At 50.4% G+C, this 20,830-nt stretch overlaps 1 protein-coding gene across 4 annotated transcripts in view; it reads left to right on the forward strand.

The window, feature by feature from the left end:
* The window catches only part of TTC7A (tetratricopeptide repeat domain 7A), a 159,331-nt gene that overhangs the window by 33,901 nt on the left and 104,600 nt on the right, over positions 1-20,830 (forward strand). For 3 of the 4 annotated variants that reach the window (XM_025405656.1, XM_025405658.1, XM_025405655.1), the window contains one exon: positions 5,287-5,455. In XM_025405656.1, the coding sequence (XP_025261441.1) occupies positions 5,287-5,455 (169 nt within the window). Of the gene's footprint in view, positions 1-1,005; positions 1,138-5,286; positions 5,456-7,325; positions 7,385-20,830 lie in introns of all 4 variants that reach the window. The other variant, XM_025405657.1, reaches the window with a different exon arrangement.

Consider the following 20,830-nt stretch of genomic DNA (forward strand, 5'->3'; position numbering starts at 1 on the left):
GAAATTTTTAAATTACACATGTGGTTCACATTTGTGGCTTACATTATATTTCTGTTGGACAGTGCTTGGTTGACTTAATATGTGCCTGGCCCGTCGGGCACGGTAGCTCACGCCTATAATCCCAGCACTTTGGGAGGCCGAGGCGGGCGGATCACGAGGTAGGAGATCAAGACCATCCTGGCAAACACGGTGAAACCCCGTCTCTACTAAAAATACAAAAAAATTAGCCGGGCATGGTGGTGGGCGCCTGTAGTCCCAGCTACTCAGGAGGCTGAGGCAGGAGAATGGCGAGAACCCGGGAGGTGGAGCTTGCAGTGAGCCGAGATTGCACCACTGCACTCCAGCCTGGGCGACAGAGCAAGACTCCAACTCAAAAGAAAAAAAATATGTGCCTGGCCCTCTGGGCTCCTTGGGTCAGGGGGCTCTCAGGGAAATAAAACTTCAGGGAACCTGTGACCTAGTTAAAAACAGGCAAACATGCAGAGTTGGCTAGGGACAGAAGAGCTCCATAACAGGGCAAGCCCATTTAAGTCCACATGCAAAAAGAAAAAAGTCCACGTGCATTTATCAAGCACTTACTGAGTACAAGACACTGAGGGAAGTAGAGGACCCACCTCTCCCTCCCAGAAGGAGTATAGTCACAACTTTCTCTGGACTTTGCTGTTCAAAATGTGGTCCACCCACAAGCAGTGTGGGCATCATTTTGGAGCTGGTTAGAAATGCAATTAGAATTAGAATCTGCGTTTTAACAAGCTCTCCTGGTGATTCATATGTGCATCCAAGTTTGAGGCTGTGGCTGTTCTAGATTACAATGTATCCTTAGCTATAATAGTGGCATGGGTATGTCATTAGAAACTCAAAGAGGAGGGGGAGGGGGTAAAAAAAAAAAGAAACTCAAAGAGGAAGTGATCCCTCCCTCCCTTCTTCCTTCCCTTCCTTCCTTGCTTCCTTCCCCCCCCCCCCACCCTTTCTTTCTGTCTGTCTGTCTGTCTTTATTTTCTTCAGGGTCTTGCTGTGTTACCCAGGCTGGTCTCCAACTCCTAGGCTCAAGCAATCCTCCTGCTTCAGCCTCCCAAAGCATTGGGATTACAGGAGTAAGGCACTGCGCCCAACTGATTTTTAAAGAGATATTCCAAAGTAATATATTCACTTCCTTAAACCTTTTATTCCAACGTACTGTGTGCAAGGCATTGTGTTGTGCGCTCTGAGGGCAATCAAGACAAATCTAGTGTGGACCCTGCCCTCAAGGAGGCTGCAAGTCTCTTGGGAAGATAAGTCCTGTCAGTAAGTAAATAGCCTTCCTCCAAGGTGGACCATGATAGGAGTGTTATCCACGAGGAAGCAAGTCTGAGGGGGATGCTCTTTGAGGGTAAGCAGAGAGCAGACTCCGGGTAATGTAGTACTAGAATTGGATCCTTCTGGGGCTGGATCTAGACAAGGTTGTAAAGGTACTTTGGGGCTAGGAAGGGCAGACTGGAACACCAGGCCAGGATGTGCAGAGCTTATTCTGTGAGGGAGGGAACGGGAAGGGACAGGGGAGAGGAGAGTGTGTACTAGAAGTTTAAGGTTACTGCTTTTAGGCTCCTTGACAGGTATTGTAGCACTGGGAGGTTTGTATTGGGTTAAAATAACTGCCTGACCGTGAGCATGTCCGTTGACCCCACAGACCTTCCAGTTTATCATCTGCTGGTCAAAAGGGTTGGACCAGATTGATGGGGTTCAAGCTTTTCCCATCAAGACCTCTTTAATTAAATGTTAAATGTTTAAAAATTGTTTCAAAAATAAACATGATTCAGGCTTATTGTAAAAATTCCAGTCAACAAATAAGTAATTTGAGTGATAAATAGTCCCAACTGGCCTATGACTTACGCCTGTAGTCTTAGCACTTTGGGAGGCTAAGGCGGGAGGATTGCTTGAGCCAGAAGTTTGAGATCAGACTGGGCAACATGGTGAGACCCCATCTCTACCAAAATTTTTTTTAATTAGCTGGGCATGGTGGCTTGCATCTGTGGTCCCAGCTACCCAAGAGACTGAGGCTGGAGGGTCACTTGAGCCCAGGAGGTTGAGGCTGCAGTGAGTTGTGTTCATGCCACTGCACTCCAGTCTGGGTGACAGAGCAAGATCCTGATCTCTAAAACCCGGTCTAGCTCAGTTGTGTGGAGATCAGCAAAAACAAGCCACTTGTCCTAAACTCTGTTCTCCACTAGGTTGAGGCTTTGCACCATCCCATGTAGGCCTCCAAGGAACCTTCTGCAATGGTATTTACTATTAGCCCCATTTCTTTTTGTTTTCTTTTTCAATTTTTTGTAGAGACAGGGTTCTTACTGTGTTGGTTGGGGTGGTCTCAGATTCCGGGTTTCAAGCGATCCTCTTGCCTTGGCCTCCCAAAGTGCTGGGATCATAGGCATGAGGCCCTGTGCCCTGCCAAGCCCCATCTCTGAGACCCAAGAACAGTGATGACAACCCAGGCCTTTGGTGTCTACAGCCCATGCTCTAATGCTGTCTCTCACTTCTTGGTGCTGCCTCCCAGAGTACTGGGGTGGAAATAAAATAATGACTAAGAAAGTTGGATTCATGTGACGGATGGTGATCACACCCCTACTTTTATAGTTCCCACGTTAGTCTGTGAAGTATTTCCTCATCCGTTCTTTCCTCATACCTGGGTATCTCCGTGAAGTCCTTTTTCCCTTTTTATTGACAGGGACAGTGAGGCACAAAAGGAGTAGGTGATGCACTGATCCACACAGTAGAGGGGACTGTTCCCCTGGTAAAGCGACCTCCTGCGTGGCACCCTCCCACTGGGTGAGGGTTCCGTTCCCTGACTATTGGACTGATAGACCAAAAACATTTCATATCCACAGGCATGGGTCCCACGGAGGGCAGCGGACTTTTCATGCTGCCAAGTAAAGACATTAAAAAGCAAGAAATAGCAGCAAAATGATACCATCTTCTGCTCTTACTGTGCCATAACAGAAAAACAGCTTAGCATTGAAGGGCAAGGTAGATATCCTTTCAGAACTAAGAGCCGTTTTTTTTTTTTTTGAGACGGAGTCTCGCTCTGTCACCCCAGGCTGGAATGCAGTGGCACGATCTCGGCTCACTGCAACCTCCGCCTCCCGGGTTCAAGTGATTCTTCTGCCTCAGCCTCCCGAGTAGCTAGGGTTACAGGCGCGTGCCACCACACCCGGCTAATTTTTGTATTTTTAGTAGAGACGGGTTTTCACCATGTTGTCCAGGCTGGTATCAAACTCCTGACCTTAGGTGATCTGCCTGCCTCGACCTCCCAAAGTGCCGGGATTATAGGCATGAGCCATCGTGCCCGGCCGAGCATCTTTTTAAATAGTGTGAATGTGGCTTTATAAAACATGCCCTGCATTGTCTAATTTTTCCCCAGCTTGGTGGAAGCTCTGTTGTAAACTGCCACTGGTCCTCCATGAACCACCGCTAGCCACACGCCATCAGCATGCCTGAAATGTCCTTCTGTGCCTCGCTGCCCTTGTCTCCATGTACAGGATAATGATAATTACACATACCCTGTATTTATCTTGCTCTTTTCCAAAGGAAAAGTTCAAAGCTCTTTTCTGGACTTTACCCTATTAACGTCCTCAGCATCGCTGTGATAGGCGGTGAGGAGTAGGTGTTATTATCTCTCCCTCACCCATGAGGAAGACGCAGCCCGAGCAGGGAGGAAATGAGCCCATGGCTAGAGACCAGTGCAGGGAACGCAGAGTCACTGCCCAGCCTGGAAGGACTATAGGCTGCATACCTCTGGGATGTGTCATCTGTGGCCCTGGCCCAGGGAGTGGGTGGCCTATCTGAGGAGACTAGCAAATCCCCTCAAAAGATTCAACTTTGGAGAGTTAATTAATAGAGAGAGTAGGTCAGGCGTGCAGAGGCTGAATGGGCTCATTGGTAGAGGCATTGGAGGAGTTCAGCTGAAGGGAGCTCCCTGGTAGTCGGGGAGGCTTTCAGGAGAAGGTGGGCCTGAGCAAGTCCCCAAAGGATGGAAGAGGATCTGGTTAGGTTAGGGTGAAGGGAACCTGAGGAAGCACAGGCAAAAGAGGAATGTGGACTCACAAAAGCCAGAAGGACGAGTGGGGAAGGAGAATTTGGCTTCCCTGGAGCCTGTCTGTGCCACGCTCCATTTCTCTTGGCTTCTGAGAGGGCAGTAGATGGTAAGGAGTGCTGGAGGCTTGCCCTGGGGTCACAGGGACCCCAGACTCTTACCTCTTTGCAGGGAGACAGGGGCAGCACCTTCCTGCCAGTGACAGATGCCAGGAGTGGGACCAGAGCTGCATCTTTGGGGAGCTTTATGGACAGATTGGTGCCTGTGTGGCAGGAGCAGTGCCCAGGGCCTGGCCCGTAGGCATTGTGAGCCAGCTGAGGACAGAATCAGAGGCAGCGGACCAGAACAAATGGCCTGAAGAGGTGGGAGGTCACAAGGAGAACTGGGGCCATGTCCAAGATCAGAACACATGCGCCAGGATGGCACAGCCCAGGGCCAGCACAGCCTCCCTCAGGCAGCAGCACAGGAGCCCAAGCCAGAGTAGGGGTGATCAGGGCTGTCCAGACCACTGCAGGCCCTAAGGGAGGCCCTGAGAGTTCCTCTGTGGGGTGGAGATTGAGATATAAGCAGCTTTTGAAAAAGGAGGGAAAAGAAACCAGGTTTAAATTCAGCCACTCTTGGCCTCTGTGATTCTGCACTTTGACCCATTTCTGATAGGAAGAGGATGGTGACGCAGCAGGCCCTCTCCTCCTCAATCTGTCCCTCCACCACTGTTGGGGAAGGCATAAGCCTCCCCTACAGGCTGTTTCTGAGGCCTTTTACCTAATTATGATTTGCGTATACATGTACACAAGAGGACCCCCAAAATGAGAAGCCTGGGGCTCCACAAAACTTAGCTCCATCTCTGACTCTCCACTTGTGTTTAGAATAAATGCCTGAGCTTCTGCGTGACCCCCATGGGCTGCAGTCTTTGGGGGGCTTCAGGAGAGGGAAGACAGGGCCTAGTCTGCAAGGTCTCTGGAGTCTTGCTGGGGACATAAAACGCACACATTTGAAACAATTAGGAACTCATATGAGAATTTCTTTGAGAGCCATGATGTAGGCTATGGACCATGGGTGAGAGCGGGGATCATGTGCTTAAGCATCAGGGAAGGCTTCCTGGAGGAGGGCGGGGGAATTCTGAGCAAGGTCTGAGGCAAACAGGGTCAAGGTTCAGTGGGGGGTGTTCACCCCAAGGTGCCTTTCGGGGAGGTGCTGCTAACATGTCCTTGTCTTTTCAGCCACAGTACATGTGTGAGGCCATGCTGATCCTGGGCAAACTGCATTACGTGGAGGGCTCGTACCGAGATGCCATCAGCATGTACGCGCGGGCCGGGATCGATGACGTGTCCATGGAGAACAAGCCCCTGTATCAGATGCGGCTGCTGTCGGAGGCTTTTGTCATCAAAGGTAGCTGTTAGTGCCAGCCTGGGCTCCCCTCCACTGTGTGCAGCTCACTGCACTCTGACTCCCAGGGCCCTGCTGGGCTCGTGTCCAGATTCTTCACCCCGGTAGTGCCCATGCCCTGGTACTGGTGTCCAATGTGGATGCTGGTAGTAACTGGCCATGTTGACATTGCCTGGTGCCTGGGACATCAGGAGACTCAGATTCTCGCCCTGGCTCTGTCAACAACGATTACCCTACTGTGTACCCTTGGGCAATCACCTCTTCACTTTCTTTGGCCTCAGTTTACTTGTTTGGAAGATATGGTTGTAATACCTGCCCTCCCAGGGTTACCATGACCAAGAGGCATCAGCGGAGTTGTGTAGCCAGGTTGAGAAAGGTTTACAAAGTATGACCTCTCACTGGCAGGCTGGCTCTGCTGACTGGCGCTGGCCCCAGAGCAGGTGCTGGGCGCTGTAGGAGTCTGCTACTCCTCAGTTATTTGTTGGGCACCTGCCGTGAGTGGCCCAGGGAGCAGGGGCTGAGACCCAGTGATGAACAGTTCAGAACCGGTTCCTGGAGGAGCTCTCAGCCTTCCAGGGACAAGGGGTGCTCGGGAGGGGATTTAGGGACACAGATCAATGATGTAGGAATTTCATGAGGGGGCTGTGGACAGCCCAGCTGGGGAAACCATGCCATTTAACAGGACCCCAAATGTGTTCAGTGTTAAAGTCATCCTACCCCAAACTTTGTGCTTCAGGCTCCTTCTTCACTGGATCCCTGGCTGCGGGAACCCCTCTGCCCAGCCTGCTGTCAGGAATCTTGGATGTTTGATCATCTCCCTAGTGCCGCACAAACCAACCCCCAGAGAAAAGTCTAGAAAAGATGGCTGTGTTGGCCGGGCGCGGTGGCTCAACCCTGTAATCCCAGCACTTTGGGAGGCCAAGGCGGGTGGATCACGAGGTCAGGAGATCGAGACCATCCTGGCTAACATGGTGAAACCCCGTCTCTACTAAAAATACAAAAAACTAGCCGGGCGTGGTGGTGGGCGCCTGTAGTCCCAGCTACTCGGAGGCTGAGGCAGGAGAATGGCGTAAACCCGGGAGGCGGAGCTTGCAGTGAGCCGAGATCGCGCCACTGCACTCCAGCCTGGGTGACACAGCGAGACTCCGTCTCAAAAAAAAAAAAAAAAAAGAAAAGATGGCTGTGGCTCAGTGGGGATTTGGTACCTGACATTTGTAGAGTATGTGACACCCTCTATTATAGATAGGGACATTCTCTCCATCTTATATGTGGGGAAACTGAGGCCCAGAGAGGATAACTTGCCCAAAGTTACCCAGATTAATGGTGGAGCCAGTACAAGAACCTCCATGCTCTGACTCTGGCCTTGGAATATGAGTCCTCCAAGGCCCCTGCAACACACACTCAGTTTCCCCTGTCTCCCCTGGGTCCCAGGAGGAGTGACTGTGACGTGACATCTGTGGAGGGCACACCCTCCTTGACTCTGGCTGGTGGGACTTCCTGAGGGGGTTTGCCCACCCCAGATCCTTGGATCCCTTTTCCATTGGGTCCACACCATGCCAGGAAACCTGGCAAGATGGTCACTGTGGGTGGACCCAGCGCCAGCCGGTGGGAGGGCAGGTGCGTTTCTGGGACGGCCTGGTCTATGGGTGGTCTTCTCCATTTGCTCTCTCATCCCCCGCTCTGCGCCTCTGGCACAGGCCAGCCTTGGGGGTGATCTGCATTTGGCATTTGGGTCTTTTAGGTCTCTTAGAAACCCTTTCAGCCATGGACGCCCTGAGCGGAACCCCCTTCCTCGGGCTTCCTTTCTGGGACTTTCTCCTGAGCCTGGCTCAGGACGGATTGCCCCCTGTCTCCTGCTCTCTCCTCTTTCTAGCATGCCTCCAGCTTCTTGGGGGAAACACAGTCCCGGTGGTCAGAGGTTCTGCAGGGGAGGTAAGGAGCCGGGCGCTGCCGGCGCGGGCTGCTCGGTCGCGGGCTGTGCTAGCTCCCGTTCCCCAGTGACTGCACATGGCCTTCCCTTTGCCTGCCTCCTCTCTGCCTGTCCTCCTCCCTGTCCTGCTGCAGTGACCATGCCTGCTGCCCGGCATGCTGAGGTTTGCCTGACCCTGCGTGTGCTTGAGACCATGCACGTGGCTACCAGGGTGTGCACGATGTTGATCTGCCTGGGTTTGGGGGATTTGGTGGGTCTTCCCATGCAGAGTAGAGGCCACACCCTTCGGGGGCTGAGGATGCTGGTCGTTGGTCCTGACTCCATCTGTGAGCATGAGGGTGGTGGCAGCAGGGGCCACAGAGTTCACAGAATGCTGATATTTATTCAGCCCCCCTCCATGCCAGGTAGACCCTCGTTGAGGCCCCTCTGTAACCCTCTGAGGTGGTGTTCCCCTCATTCTATATCACGGATGAGGAGTTAAGGTTGGAAGAAGTGAGGTGATTCATGCGAGGTCTCACAGGAAGTGGCGGAGGCGGGATTTGAACCCAGGCAGCTGGAGCTTGTGATACTGTTGCTGAGAATCCTAGGATGAAAGGAATCAAGTGATCCAGGCCAACCCCTCATGTTACAGTTGAGGTAACTGAGGCTGACAAAAATGAAGCAGCTTGCCCAGGACATCAGTTAGCGTGTATTTGAACTGGAGTCCTCTGTCCCAGACAGCCACTCGATCTTGGGCCCCATTTGATGCTGGGCTGCCTGCAGGAGCCAGACTGACCCACACTCAGCACTCCTGGCCAGACTGTTACGCCATGGCTTGACTGGCCATTTTTCACAGGAATCTGCTCTGTGGTTCTGTGTGGTACTCTCTAGTGGGGTGGGGAGTCTGGGTCTCAGGCACACCTGACTGGAGGAGGAGGACAGGGCCTGTGTGTCACAGGGAGGCCTGAGCTTGCCAGACTGGGAGGCTCTGTGGGGGCCCCAGTGTGGAGTGATTCCAACATGGAGCTGCTGTTCTTTTTAGGGGATTCAGAAACAGGCCCTGGGTCTCTTCACCCCCACCCTCAAAAGACATAAAAACACATTCCCCTCACCCTCTTTCCCCATCAGAGTAGAGGGACTTGCACTGTGACCCTGTGAGGCGTCACTCACAAAGGCCCGGCCTTCCTCTGAAATGTGCACCCTTGTATTACACCCAAAGATGCGTTCTGATTCCCGGGAAAGCTTTAGATGTCAACCCAGGAGCCTGAGTGAAGAGGCAGTTGCAGCAGTCTTGGGTTTTCATTAGCCAGTGCAGAGACATCACATGCATATTTGTGTATATAAGGTGTAGGGGAGTACATGACCTCCACCTCCTCTGAGGGGAAAAGAGTTATTGTCCATGTCACGTCTGTTTAGAAACAATAGAAAAACCACATGTTCCCCACTAAGATAGAAAAATAAGACAACTTCATGGGAAGACCTGTTGTTTCCATGTCCAGGTGGTCTGTGCCCAGCCACCAGCACTCCTGGTCCCGTAACATTTGAGTCACACATGTGCTCAGACTGACCAAGTCCAGCCAGGAGTAGGAGACTGGATTTTAGGGCCTCTTGGTAACCTGGGAGGTGGGCTGGGCCCTGCTGGAGGCTCTGGAAGAAAAACCACCTCTTCCCTGGTCCTGCCTTCAGCTGCTCCTGTCTGCAGAGAAGTCGTCATGTTGACCTGTTACTCAGTAATGCCCTATCCTGTGGCCAGCTGCTCCCAAGTCACCTGTGGCCCCGGGCAGAGCCTCCCCTGCCTGTCAGAATCCCCTGTTTGGTTCTTCATTTCCCAGGTACCAATTTCCTGAGCTCCTCTTGTATACCTGATGTTTGATGGCATTCCCAGAAACGTGGGGTGCAGACCCCTCCCTCTGGAAGCTGAGCCTCTGATGTATGTCTCTGATGTATGTGTATGTAGGGGGATGGGGGGAGGTGGGATGATCATATGTGCACCACCCAGGAGCTTGCAGGGCCCCCCCAAACCCACTGAATCAGAATCTACCCCTTATAACGTTCCCAGGTGATGTACACACACATTACAGTTGGTGAGACACTGCCCTGGAACACTTGTTTAATAAATATTTGTTGACTGATTTTTTTGTTTGTTTGTTTGTTTGGTTGTTTTTTGAGACTGAGTCTCACTCTGTCGCCCATGCTGGAGTGCGGTGGCGCAATCTCGGCTCACTGTAAGCTCCACCTCCCGGGTTCACGCCATTCTCCTGCCTCAGCCTCCCGAGTAGCTGGGACTACAGCCCAGCTAAGTTTTTGTATTTTTTTAGTAGAAACAGGGTTTCACCGTGATACCCAGGATGGTCTCAATCTCCTGAGCTCGTGATCCTCCCGCCTCAGCCTCCCAAAGTGCTGGGATTACAGATGTGAGCCACCACGCCCAGCCTTGTTGACTGATTGTTAACCTTCATCTCTCCTCTGTAAATGGGAGGTGGTTGTTATGCCCATTTTGAGGATGAAGAAGCAGAGGAAGTTCATGCAGCCTGTAAGTAGCATTGCTGGCCAGATGGATGTCTCTAAAGCTTGTGTCCCACCTGTAACAGAGGAGCCGGGAGGCAGGAGGTGCTGGGAGGCAGATTACGGTTGCCTCTAAGATGGGTCACACAGATGAGGACTTTCTCCTCTCTGGGCCTCCTTCAGCCCTGGTGAAGCCCTGCAGTCATTTTCTTGGCATTTGCTTTCCCAGGGCCGTTTATGGGTGTTTGTGGATGAGTTGTTCAGAAAATTTGCTTTTATATTTCAACGTAACATCAGTCATCTTGGTTTAGACTGGAAGCCCACCCCTCTCCTACCCCATTCCCCAGGACCTGCCATGGCCCCCTTGTAACTTCTGCCAGCCCACTGACCCCTGACCAACCATGTCAGATCAGGGGAAGGCCCTGGAAAGGAAATGCTCCCAGCCAACTCCAAGTGCAGGTGACAGATATATCTTCAGATGAAATAGCTCCATTACCATCCTTGTTTGTTTGGTGAAGAGGGAACATCATCCATTTACTCTGTATTAAAAATAATCAGGCCGGGCACGGTGGCTTACGCCTGTAATCCCAGCACTTTGGGAGGCTGAGGTGGGCGGATCACGAGGTCAGGAGATCGAGACCATCTTGGCTAACACAGGTGAAACCTGGTCTCTACTAAAAATACAAAAAATTAGCCAGGCGTGTTGGTGGCCATCTGTAATCCCAGCTACTTGGGAGGCTGAGGCAGGAGAATGGCATGAACCTGGGAGACGGAGCTTGCAGTAAGCCGAGATCATGCCACTGCACTCCAGCCTGGGTGACAGAGTGAGAGTCTGTCTCAAAAAATTAAATTAAATTAAATTAAAATTAATAAAAATAATAAAAAGTAATCTAAGCTGGATGCGGTGGCTCATGCCTGTAATCCTAGCACTTTGGGAAGCCAAGGCGGGCGGATGACTTAAGGTTAGGAGTTCGAGACCAGCCTGGCCAACATGGTGAAACCCTGTCTGTACTTTAAAAAAAAAAAAAAAAAAGTACAAAAAATTAGTTGGTCATGGTGGCATGCACCTGTAATCCCAGCTACTTGGGAGGCGGAGGTTGCAGTGAGCCGAGATCACACCAAGGCACTCCAGCCTGGGTGGACAGAACAATACTCCGTCTCAAAAAAACAAAAATAATCTAGAATGCTTTCAAGGCCCTTCTAGGATGGCCTGTCTTCAGTGCTGCCCACTCCCTTGGCAGAACCCTCTGCATTTGACCCCATGTGCTCATGGCTGTGAGCCCTGTCTTCCACTGAATTCCAAGCCTCTTGAGTACAGGTGTTCATTTCTTTTGTACCCTCAACCAGTCTCCCTCTCTCCTTTCCTGAAGCCCCACCTGTCAGCCTAATGAGGTCTGCTCCTGGTATCCAATATAATCTATGAAGTTCTTCCCTTCACTTCTTCTTGGGACATTGTGCTTGCCTTTTTTCTTCACTCTGCACATAGCTGTGTCCTTACGTTCTCCTCTGACACAGTTCAGGTGCATCCTGTGCCAGAAGCTTCCCTTAGTTGTTCAGCTTGCAGCATCGTCTCCCTCCTCCCAGCTCACTTGGACCTCAGCCCAGTATGCACGTCCATTCTCCCCAGTTAGGGGTCAGTATGTTCCTTCCGCCGAGCGTCTGACCTCTTGCAGTTGTATCCCCCAAGGCTCCTGGCCTGCCTCCCACAGGAGGAAGTAAAATTTGTCAGCAGTTGATTCAGCAAACACCTGCTGGGGATGCCAAGTTAGGGTCACTTCCCTTGAGGGAGTGGCAGGCGGGTGAGCAAAGCGTGCTCCTGGAGGGATGCAGCTCCAGGAGAAGCAGCTGTTTGGAAGACCCCAGAGTGGCTGGTCTGCTGCTCCTGCCATGGCTCGCTGGGGCAGTGTGGCAGACTTCCTGCCTGGCCGTGGTGTCTCGGCCATATGGCTGTCCCTAGTTTTGTCCTGTGGGAAGCTCTGCCTTGACTCTTGGCCTTTTGGCCACCAGAAAGGGCCATTTGTGAAGAGTCCCCTCTGGGCCACTGCTTCTGGGCAGCCCAGCCCCTGATGGGAGTGGAACACTTGAGCCTACCTTATGGGTTGAACAGTGCAAGGACTTGTTTGCCAGGTTTGGGGTCTGTCTGCCTCTACAGCTCCCTAAAACTCTGTAGTAATAAGCCTTTGGGCAATTGGCATTGCATCATCTTCATGGCTGAGAACCTAGAGCCAAAGATTGTGTTAACTCTAAGTCCATGGATCTAGATCCAGGCCTTGAGGGTCTGTCCCTCAGCAGCAGGCCTCGGGGCTCCTCTCAGGCACCCACCCCTGGTTCTCTAGCAATGCAGTGAGAGCTGCAGCAGGGGGTCCATGTGAGGTTTGCATGGGGAAGGATTCAGGCCTTTCCAGTCTTGTCTCCTAATAGAGTCTGGTCCCCCTGTCTCCTCTGGCACTGCCTTCAGCAAGGACAGGGAATTTTCAACTCCAGTTACCTGACTTCACTCTCAGCTGTCTTGCATTGTTTTATATAGACAAAACTTTCCTATTCAGAGGGGCTGCGAGGAGTGGTGCTTGTAAGGCTTATTTTTATAGGGCTTAGCATAGGCTCCAAGAAGCATCTGGCATAGGCCGGTATCCTGAAGTGTTCTACCACATGCCCAGTGTCTCACCTCAAGACAAAATAGGCTGCATTCCAGCCGGTGGTGCTGCTGCTGTGTATCTGGAATTCCAGTTTCTTAGCTGGGAGATGGCAAAGTCCTCTCTGCCCCACCTGACCTCAGCCCAGCCAATTTTGTATTTCAGGAATTGTCCCCTCGGGCACCATGCCTCTGGGGATCAGTTTCTGCGTAACCAGACTTATGGTTGTAATGACAAACATGCAACTACAACTAGTTGGAAAGTAGCAACAAAAAAGAGGAGAGACTGGATATTTATGGCCCCTTGTAACTAGAAAGTTGTTGGAGCAGCATGGCATCAGGCATGGCTGAATCTGGGGGCTCAGCGAGGTCTGTTGAGGTCGTCCTCAGCAGCTCCAGGAGTACATGGTTCTTGCAGCGTGGCACCCACTACCTCAGAAGGAGAGAGTGCCTGGGGAAGCTTCTCGCGGAAGTGGCTTGGTCTCATGCCCACCCTGGAGCCAATCGTGGTGCCCAGCACCTAGGATACTGAGCTGGTACCAGGGGTGGGATTTCCCCCACCCGAATCCTGTGGACTGAGATGCAAGAATGATTCCTCAAAGGAAAACCAGGGTACGGTTATGAAAGTAGGTGAAAGGCATGGAGGCAGAGCACCAGAGTGCAGGCAGCCATGATTCACCTCAGGGTACACCAGTAGTGGAAGGGTCAGACTGTGGACGTCGCTCTCTCTGACTCCAGCATTCGGGCTTGTTCGATTGAAGCACTCTTGCAGAGGCAGGTGAGATCCAGCTAGTTGTGGGGCCTTCACAGGTGAGCTGGGTGGTGAGCCTGAACTTGAGGATGAATCACCGACAGTTGAGTGGAAGAGGTGCCTTCCAGCGAGGGAAGGCCAAAGGGAAGCCCCAGGGGGAAACAAGGGGAGGTGGCTTGTTTGGAGGTGCAGTGTAATCATAATTCTTGGAGCCAAGAGGAGGTGTGTGTGGGATGGATTGGGAATGAGCGTGAGGGCCAGGTGGGCTCCACAAGAAGGCCCAGAGCAGAGAGTTCACGGTAAGGCTCAGGGTGTCTCTCTTTACTGGGGTTCTAGAACTTTGGCTGCGGGTCACCACACCGTGAGGTGCAGCACAGCCTGTTCTCCCTCAAATCAGGCTCACCTATGGGTCAGCACGCCGTCTGTGGTCAGCACGCTGTCTGGGGCAATCTTCTCTAGGGTCTGGAGCTGGGGAGTCTGGGCCCTAGACTAGGATGAAGCCTTTGTGGATCCAAGGTAATGAATCACCCACTTTTTTGTTGGTCTGAGCTCCGAGGGTTATTCACTGGCTTTGATTGGCTTCCAGGATGTTTTGGGGCCTGCTCTTTGGACATCTCCAGCCTTAGCCGGTTCAGCCTCCCCAAGCTCCGGTGGGTCTCTTCCATTTCTCCAGCCCTAGCTCAGTGTGCCAATGGCGTGGAGAGTGACTCATATTTCTCCAGCCATTCATTCTACCTTGAGCCTGGCAGACTTTAGTCATTGGTGCCTAATTTAGGGTTCATTGTGGCTCCACAGATAAGAGCGCAGGCCTCTTGAGAACCTGTCCTGCCCCCAGTGTCAGCCTGGCTGGCATGTGTTATCCTTTACCTCACACTCAGCACCAGGGAGGTCCTGGTGCCCTGACCCTAGTACACAGGAATTCTGCATTGCAGTGACATGCTAGGTGGTGAAGCTGCTGTGCAAAGTCAAAAAAGGTGAAATGCCCTCAGCAGCTGGAAGGATTATGATCTGCAGATTCTCTTCTCCCAGCCCCTTGAAGGTGGGCTTCTTTTTTTACTCTTCTTTTTTGTCAGTGTAACCCCAAGCTATTCTGCTGTCACCTGGAATTGTGTCTCTGATTACAACTTTTAAAAAAGAAAGAACACTACGCTGCTTCCAGGACAGGATATGATAGCATATTTGGTTTTTGTGTTTTTAGCCCTGGTATGGCGGGAATTCACTGTTGATTTTGGCTTCCCTCTCCAAGGGGTGTGGGCTGTGTGCCTCACACGGACAGGAGCTCAGTCCTTGTGGCACTGCTGTCCTGGCCCCAGGTGAGAGGCTGGCTTCCAGATGCCGAAGGAGGAGCAGGCTGCTAGGGGATCAGGCCTCATCCAGCCAGAAACCTGGATCTAGTTGACACTGGTGCTTTTAGCTGAGGGGTCTTGGAATTAATCAGTTTTCCCTGGATTCAAATTTTTTTGTTTGTTTGTTTAGATAGTCTTGCTCTGTCACCCGGGCTGGAGTGCCAATGATACGATTTTGGCTTACTGCAACCTCTGCCTCCCGGCTTCAAACAATTCTCCTGCCTTGGCCTCCAGAATAACTGGAATTACAGGCGCGTACCACCACGTCCAGCTAATTTTTTGTATTTTTAGTAGAGATGGTGTTTTGCCATGTTAGCCAGGCTGGTCTTGAACTCCTGACCTCAAGTGATCCACCCGCCTCAGCTTCCAAAAGTACTGGGATTACAGGCGTAAGCCACCAGATGTCCCGCCTAGATTTTTTATTTGTAACTCTGGAGAAGGGTTAAACCCCTACCTAAGAGGTTATTGTGAGCATCACTTGAAAATATTTTCTAAGTGCATACTTTTTTTTTTTTTCTTTGAGATGGAGTCTCGCTGTGTTGCCCAGGCTAGAGTGCAGTGGCGTGATCTCAGCTCACCGCAACCTCCACCTCCTGGGTTCAAGCAATTCTGCTGCCTCAACTGGGATTACAGGCATGCGCCACCATGCCTGACTAATTTTGTATTTTTAGTAGAGATGTTGGTCAGGCTGTTCTCGAACTCTCGACCTCAGATAATCCTCCTACCTCAGCCTCCCAAAGTGTTGGGATTACAGGTGTGAGCCACTGCGCCCAGCCAGCATACTTTCTATGCTTTATACTATTTCATCTAATTTAATGATCATGGCTACATTACGAGCTAGGCCTTATTAGTAACTCCATTTTGTATTTGCGGAAACAGACTTAGCACTCTCTGAACATTTTGAGGTATATCCTTCCAGTCTTTTTTTCCCTATAGGCTTACACGTGCTTTTAAAATGTAAGTTCATGGCCGGGCGCGGTGGCTCAAGCCTGTAATCCCAGCACTTTGGGAGGCCGAGACGGGTGGATCACGAGGTCAGGAGATCGAGACCATCCTGGCTAACACGGTGAAACCCCGTCTCTACTAAAAAATACAAAAAAAAAAAACTAGCCGGGCGAGGTGGCGGGCGCCTGTAGTCCCAGCTACTCGGGAGGCTGAGGCAGGAGAATGGTGTGAACCCGGGAGGCGGAGCTTGCAGTGAGCTGAGATCCGGCCACTGCACTCCAGCCTGGGCGACAGAGAAGTTAGTATTTCATGAGTCGTTTTTCAATACACCTCTATGTCACTGTAAGTAACCTCATAGCATTTCATTGTAATGTCCTATCATAATTTTGTGAAGTCCCATCATTGGACCCGTATGATAAATCTTTTTTTTTTTTTTTTTTTTTTTTAAAAAAAATTAAAAAGATATTCTTGAAGCTAAATTTTTTTTTTTTTTCTTTTTTTTTTTTTTTTTTTTGGTGGAGATGGGGTCTGTGTTGCCAGGGCTGGTCCTGAACTCCTGGGCTCAAGCAATTCTCCCACCTCACCCTCCCAAAGTGCTGGGGTTATGGGTGTGAGTCACCGCCCCCCGCTTTTTCTTTTCTTTTTTTTTTTTTTTTAAGATAAATTCCTAGAAAGTAGAATTACTGAATCATAGAGTATACATTTTTTGGAGACTTTGATACAGAAGCCAAATTGCCTGTTTTTTTGTTTTTTCCGTTAAAAAATTGTGTTGGCTGGGCAAGGTGGCTCCCGCCTATAATCCCAGCACTTTGGGAGGCCGAGGTGGGTGGATCACCTGAGGTCAGGAGTTGAAGACCAGCCTGGCCAACATGGTGAAACCCTGTCTCTACTAAAAATATAAAAATTAGCCAGGCATGGTGGTATGTGCCTGTAATTCCAGCTACTCAGGAGGCTGAGACAGGAGAATTGCTTGAACCCAGGAGGTGAAGGTTGCAGTGAGCTGAGATTGAGCCACTGCACTCCAGCCTGAGTGGACAGAGCAAGATTCTGTCTCAAAAAAAAAAAAAACAAAAAACAAACAAACAAAAAAAACAGTGTTAAATATACATACCATAGAATTGACCATCTTAACCACTTTTAAGTGTTCAGTTCGGTACTGAGACATTGTTGTGCAACCAATCTCCTGAACTCTTTAACATTTGCATTATTGTGCAACCAATCTCCAGAATTCTTTTACCTTGTGAAATCGAAATTCTATGCCCATGAAACAGCAACGCCCCGTTCCCTCCTCCCCTAACCCCTGGCAACCACTCTTCTATTTTCTGTTTTTATGAATTTGATTATGCAAGTACTTCGTGTAAGAGGACTCATACAGTATTTGCCTTTTTGTGTCTGGCTTATTTCACTTAGTAAAATGTCCTCAAGGCTTATCCATATTGTAGCATGTGTCAGAATTTCCTTCCTTCTGAAGGCTGAATGATATTGTATTGTACGTATGTATATATGACATTTTGTTTATCCGTTCATCTGTCAATGGACACTTGGGTTGCTTCTACATTTTAACCATTGTGAATAATGCTGCTATGAATGCTAGTGGACTGATATCTCTTTGAGACCCTGCTTTCTATTCTTTTGGGTGTACACCTGGAAGTGGAATTGCTGGATCATATGGTAATCCTATTTTTAAATGTTCTAATTTTAACAGAGTGATCTGTGAGGGTTCTTTCCTACCTGGCCTTCCAGTTTTCCCCTGAGAACTGAGTGAATTGCATTTTTTCCCTTCTTCCCCTGGCTGCAGGGTACCCAAGTCTGGGATTCATCGTCCGTGGATGCTGCAGCTGTACCTGCGCCCTTTTGACAGGCTGGGTAGGTGGGAGGGAAGGGGTTCTGTTGCTGAGGAAGTTTTCTGTTTTCTACCTCTGCATCCAGGGCCCAAAGCTCCAGGGCTCCAAGGGTGGGGCTTCTTGGAAGGGTGGCTGCCTGGGATGTGATGAGTCATTCAGACTGAAGGAGCTGGGACCAGCCTGGTGTTGGGTCTGAGGCTGTGCCAGGATCAGCTTGGCTCCAAATCGAAAGTTCTGAGTTAATGAAAAAGCAAGTCCTCCTCTTGCAAGGGACCTCTCCTAGAGCTGGGTGTTGGCACAGAAAGGCCCTTGCTGGTGGGAATCACAAGGCAGTGCCTGCCCCGCAGGGCTGCGTTACAACCCTCCGATGCCTCAAGGACTGGGCTCAGGGCAGCCCACCTTTATCCTGGATTGAGTGCTGCGGTCTGGCCGCTTGTGCAGAGGCACTCACGGGGCAGAGGGTAAAGCAACCCAAACCTGGAGTCCCTGGGTGGTCTTCCAATCAGATGTTTGTGGGCAGGAAAATAGACCTTATCAACCAGGGGACACATACAAGGTTGCCTGCCCCTTTTTATGGGCAGAACTGGGTGACTGGACTGTGACCTTGCTTAGGAAAAGCCACTGCCAGCTCCAGAAACTTTTTGGCCCTGTGTATGTTGGAAATTGCTTTACAGAGGACCACCTCAGTGAATGTACCCCTGTACTTTGAACTTTTGTTTCTCTGAGTCATGACAGCTCCCTTCAAAAAGGCATTATCTCCATTATTTTTAGATAAATTTTCATGTAGTGAGATGTACAAATCTTAACTATATAATTTCATGAATTGGACCAGTTTAAATATCCATGTGACCAGTACTGTAACAAAGATACGGAACATTTCTATCACCACAGAAAGTCCGCTTGGGCTCTTTTCTAATTGGTCTCCACCCCAGGCAACCACTGTTTTGTTTTTGCTTTTTTTTTTTAAAGAGATAAAGTCTTGCTATGTTGCCCAGGCTGGTCTCAAACTTCTGGGCTCAACTGATCCCCTGCCTCAGCTCCCACAGTGCTGGGATTACAGACGTGGGCCACCACTCCTGGCCTTATTTTCTACTGGTATAGATTAATTTACTCTTTTGAATAAATGAAATCATACCGCATGTATTTTTTAAATGTCTGGTTTCTTTTGCACAATGTAATTTTTAAGTAATTCATTTGTGTTATGTGTATATGAGTTTTAAAAAAAAAATCTGAGTAGTATTCCATTATATAACTATACCACAATTTGTTTATGAATTCTCCAAGAATTTTTTTTTTTTTTTTTTTGAGACGGAGTCTTGCTCTGTCACCCACACTGGAGTGCTGTGGAGCAATCTCAGCTCACTGCAACCTCTGACTCCTTGGTCCAAGCAATTCTCCTGCCTCAGCCTCCCGAGTAGCTGGGATTCACAGGCATGTGCCACCATGCCCAGCTAATTTTTGTATTTTTAGTAGAGATGGGGTTTCACTATGCTGGCCAGGATGGTCTCGATCTCCTGACCTCGTGATCTGTCTGCCTCGGCCTCCCAAAGTGCTGGGATTACAGGCATGAGCCACCACACCTGGCCCAGGAAATATTTTTTAAGTGGAGAGGGAGGAACTCCTTTGGGCCGTACACTTGGCTATGTGAATACGCTCATTCATCTACGCATCCATCTGCATGCTTCCTAAACACCAGGCCCTGGCCATCACTGCGGTGCAAAGATAATCAGAAATGGGTAGAGAGGATGATGACAATGAAGGAAAAAGGCACATACATAGGAGATGCAGCCAAACTGTTCAAGTGGTTTAGACACAGGGAGGCTTAACTCTACCTGGCAGAGTTTCAGAGAAGAGGTGGCTTTGCTTTGAGCTTTTTTTTAAATTGAGATGGGGTCTTGTTCTGTCACCCAGCTGGAGTGCGGTGGCGTAATCTTGGCTCACTGCAGCCTCCGCCTCCCGGGCTCAAGCGATTCTCCCACCTCTGTCTTCTGAGTAGCTAGAGTCACAAGTGTGCACCACCAAGCCCAGCTAATTTTTTCTATTTTTGGGGAGACAGGGTTTCACCACATTCCCAGGCTGGTCTCAAACTCCTAAGCTCAAGCAGTCGCCTGCCTGGGCTTCCCAGTGTGCTGGGATTACAGATGTGGGCCACTTTGCCTGGCCTACTTTGAGCTTTCAAGGAGGATGGGATTTGAGGTTCTTGGAGAAGCATGGTGGGGAGGTCCCTGCTGAGAGTGGAAGGAACAAATGCCACATGGGGAAGGTGGAAGCCCCACAGACCATTTTTCCTGAATTCACAGCTTTGCAGTGGCCAGCCCTCTGGAGGCTTGGAACTGGCAGCTTGAACTTGACAGCAGCTGGCATCACCCATTCCAGTGCTGGACCCAGAGGTGTGGCAGGAGGGAGCCCAGTCTCAGCACATCTCTCTGGGGACCACAGGGCAGCTGTGTTGAAACAGATCCACTCTATGTCCCCTGGAATTGGCTGTGCCCTGCCATGTGCGGTTGGTCTCCTGGGCCAGGCCTCTCAACAGTTCATAGGTTCGCCCCACCTTCTTGCAGGGTGGATAGGCTGCATGTCTAGGGAGCAGGGGCTGGCCCAGCTCTGGCAGTGAGCAATGAGGCCTGCCTCCTTGATTCTTTCTCGGTTCCTCTTCCCCCTTTAGTCCTCTGGAATGAGGATCCTCCCCCTCCTGGTTGTGAGTCATTTGGCAGGAGGCACGTTGACACGCGGTGACCCAGGCACCTGGGTCTTTGTGTTGAGCAAGGACCTTCATGTTCTGTGCCCGCCTTCCTCCAGGCCAAGGCACCCGAACTTTGGATCTGGTCACACCCCAGCCTGGCAAAGGACAAGGTCACTGAATCTGTGTGCATGGGAATGTGGCTAAGAAAAACAATAATTCCTTACCTTGTATTTGCAGAGCACTTTGTTTTCTGTCAGACATGACCAGGCTTGTGTTTTTTCATCCAGCCAGCAAATGCTTGTCCAGTACCTACTGTGTGCCAGGGGGTAGAAAAGTAAGCACGATTAGGTTGATGTCTTGAAGGAGTCTACAGTCTGGGGAAACATATGAACAAATAAGTATAAGAAATGGTGAGTTAGGAATATGTGTAGACTGGGGCTTAAAGGAGGAATGTTTGGTTATACCAGGGACTATCAGGAAGGGCTTTGTAGAGGAGGTAGCATTTACTAGGTCAGAATGTGAACAGTAATTTTGGGTAGACTTGGTGGGGTGGATACACTCCACGCAGGACGAACAACTTGAGCGAGTCAAGAAGGCATCCTACAACCAAGCAGTTGGGAGCAGGAGGTCGGGTGTGGATGTGGCAGGTAAGGCGAGAGATGAGGCTGGAGAACTGATACCAGGAGGGCCTGGTATGGAGCCTCCAGAGGTTGGACCTTATCCTGTAGCAGTATGGACCCCTGGAGAGTTTTAGAAGGATCCC

Source organism: Theropithecus gelada, chromosome 13 (genome assembly GCF_003255815.1).
Source record: "Theropithecus gelada isolate Dixy chromosome 13, Tgel_1.0, whole genome shotgun sequence".
Taxonomy (NCBI): domain Eukaryota; kingdom Metazoa; phylum Chordata; class Mammalia; order Primates; family Cercopithecidae; genus Theropithecus; species Theropithecus gelada.